This window comes from Temnothorax curvispinosus, unplaced genomic scaffold, assembly GCF_003070985.1.
Source record: "Temnothorax curvispinosus isolate PA1 unplaced genomic scaffold, ASM307098v1 QBEX01008521.1, whole genome shotgun sequence".
NCBI classification, from domain to species: domain Eukaryota; kingdom Metazoa; phylum Arthropoda; class Insecta; order Hymenoptera; family Formicidae; genus Temnothorax; species Temnothorax curvispinosus.
The window spans coordinates 1-837 of NW_020218301.1; the positions used below are offsets into that span (position 1 = coordinate 1).

General features: G+C 53.4%; 1 protein-coding gene across 1 annotated transcript in view; it reads right to left on the reverse strand.

The window, feature by feature from the left end:
• Nucleotides 1-44: 44 nt before the first annotated feature.
• The window catches only part of LOC112457963 (protein CROWDED NUCLEI 2-like), a gene marked incomplete at its 3' end in the record, with an annotated part of 1,546 nt that continues 753 nt past the window's right edge, over nt 45-837 (reverse strand). The window contains exon 2 of the mRNA XM_025021307.1: nt 45-773. Coding sequence (XP_024877075.1) covers nt 45-773 — 729 coding nt within the window. The remainder of the gene's footprint in view (nt 774-837) is intronic.

The following is an 837-nucleotide window of genomic DNA, read 5'->3' on the forward strand; positions in this document are numbered from 1 at the left end:
GGGCCCCGGTGGTCCTCTTTCATCTCCTCGTCTTGAGGAGTCACCGTCGGCGTGGGCGCCTCTTCGCCCTCGTCCTCTTCCTCTGATGGAAGGGGAGAGGTTGATGAAGGAGAGGTGGACAACATCGTCCTTCTCCTCTTCCTTGTCACCATTTCTCGGCTCCGCCTCCTATCTTGCTGAACCTTTCCTCTCTCCCCTTTCTGGAGTTCCTCCTTCAGCCAGTCTAATTGACTTTTCATTTCTGTCATCGTTTGCTGTTGTGCCGACAACTCTTTTCTCATGCTGTCGTTCTCCTCCGTCACAGTTTTTACTGTTTTCTCCAACTCGGCTGATCTCTGCCGGAGTCTCTCAATTTCCGCCTCTCTCTCGTGGACATCTTCGTGTCCGTCCCTCCTCGCGATCAGGTGCGTCAGTGCTGCCGAGATCGTCGCGGCCGCATTTTTCAAGGCGCCTTGGTGCTCCCCCTTGAGGTTGCTGGATTTCTCCAGTACTCTGTCCAATTTCTCCACCGACTCTACAATGTAGCTCGGTAGAGCCTCGGTCGGAGCATTTTCCAGCTCTTTCTTCAACCTCAGTTCCATGGCCTTCCTACTTTGCGACTGGTTGACCTGGCCTATGCTTTCCTTCAGGTTTCTCAACTCGAGGGCCTCTGCGATGAGATGATCCTTCGCCTCCTTCAATCTATTAATGTAGATCTCGAAGGTCGTAGGAGCTCTCCCTTGTCCCTCCTCCTTCCACGCCATGGAGATGTTTGGGCATTCAGCCCCGAGCACCTGCTGGAGTGTATCTTGGGAATGCCCAAGATATTTTCTGAGGAGCCCTCTGAACTCGGATATT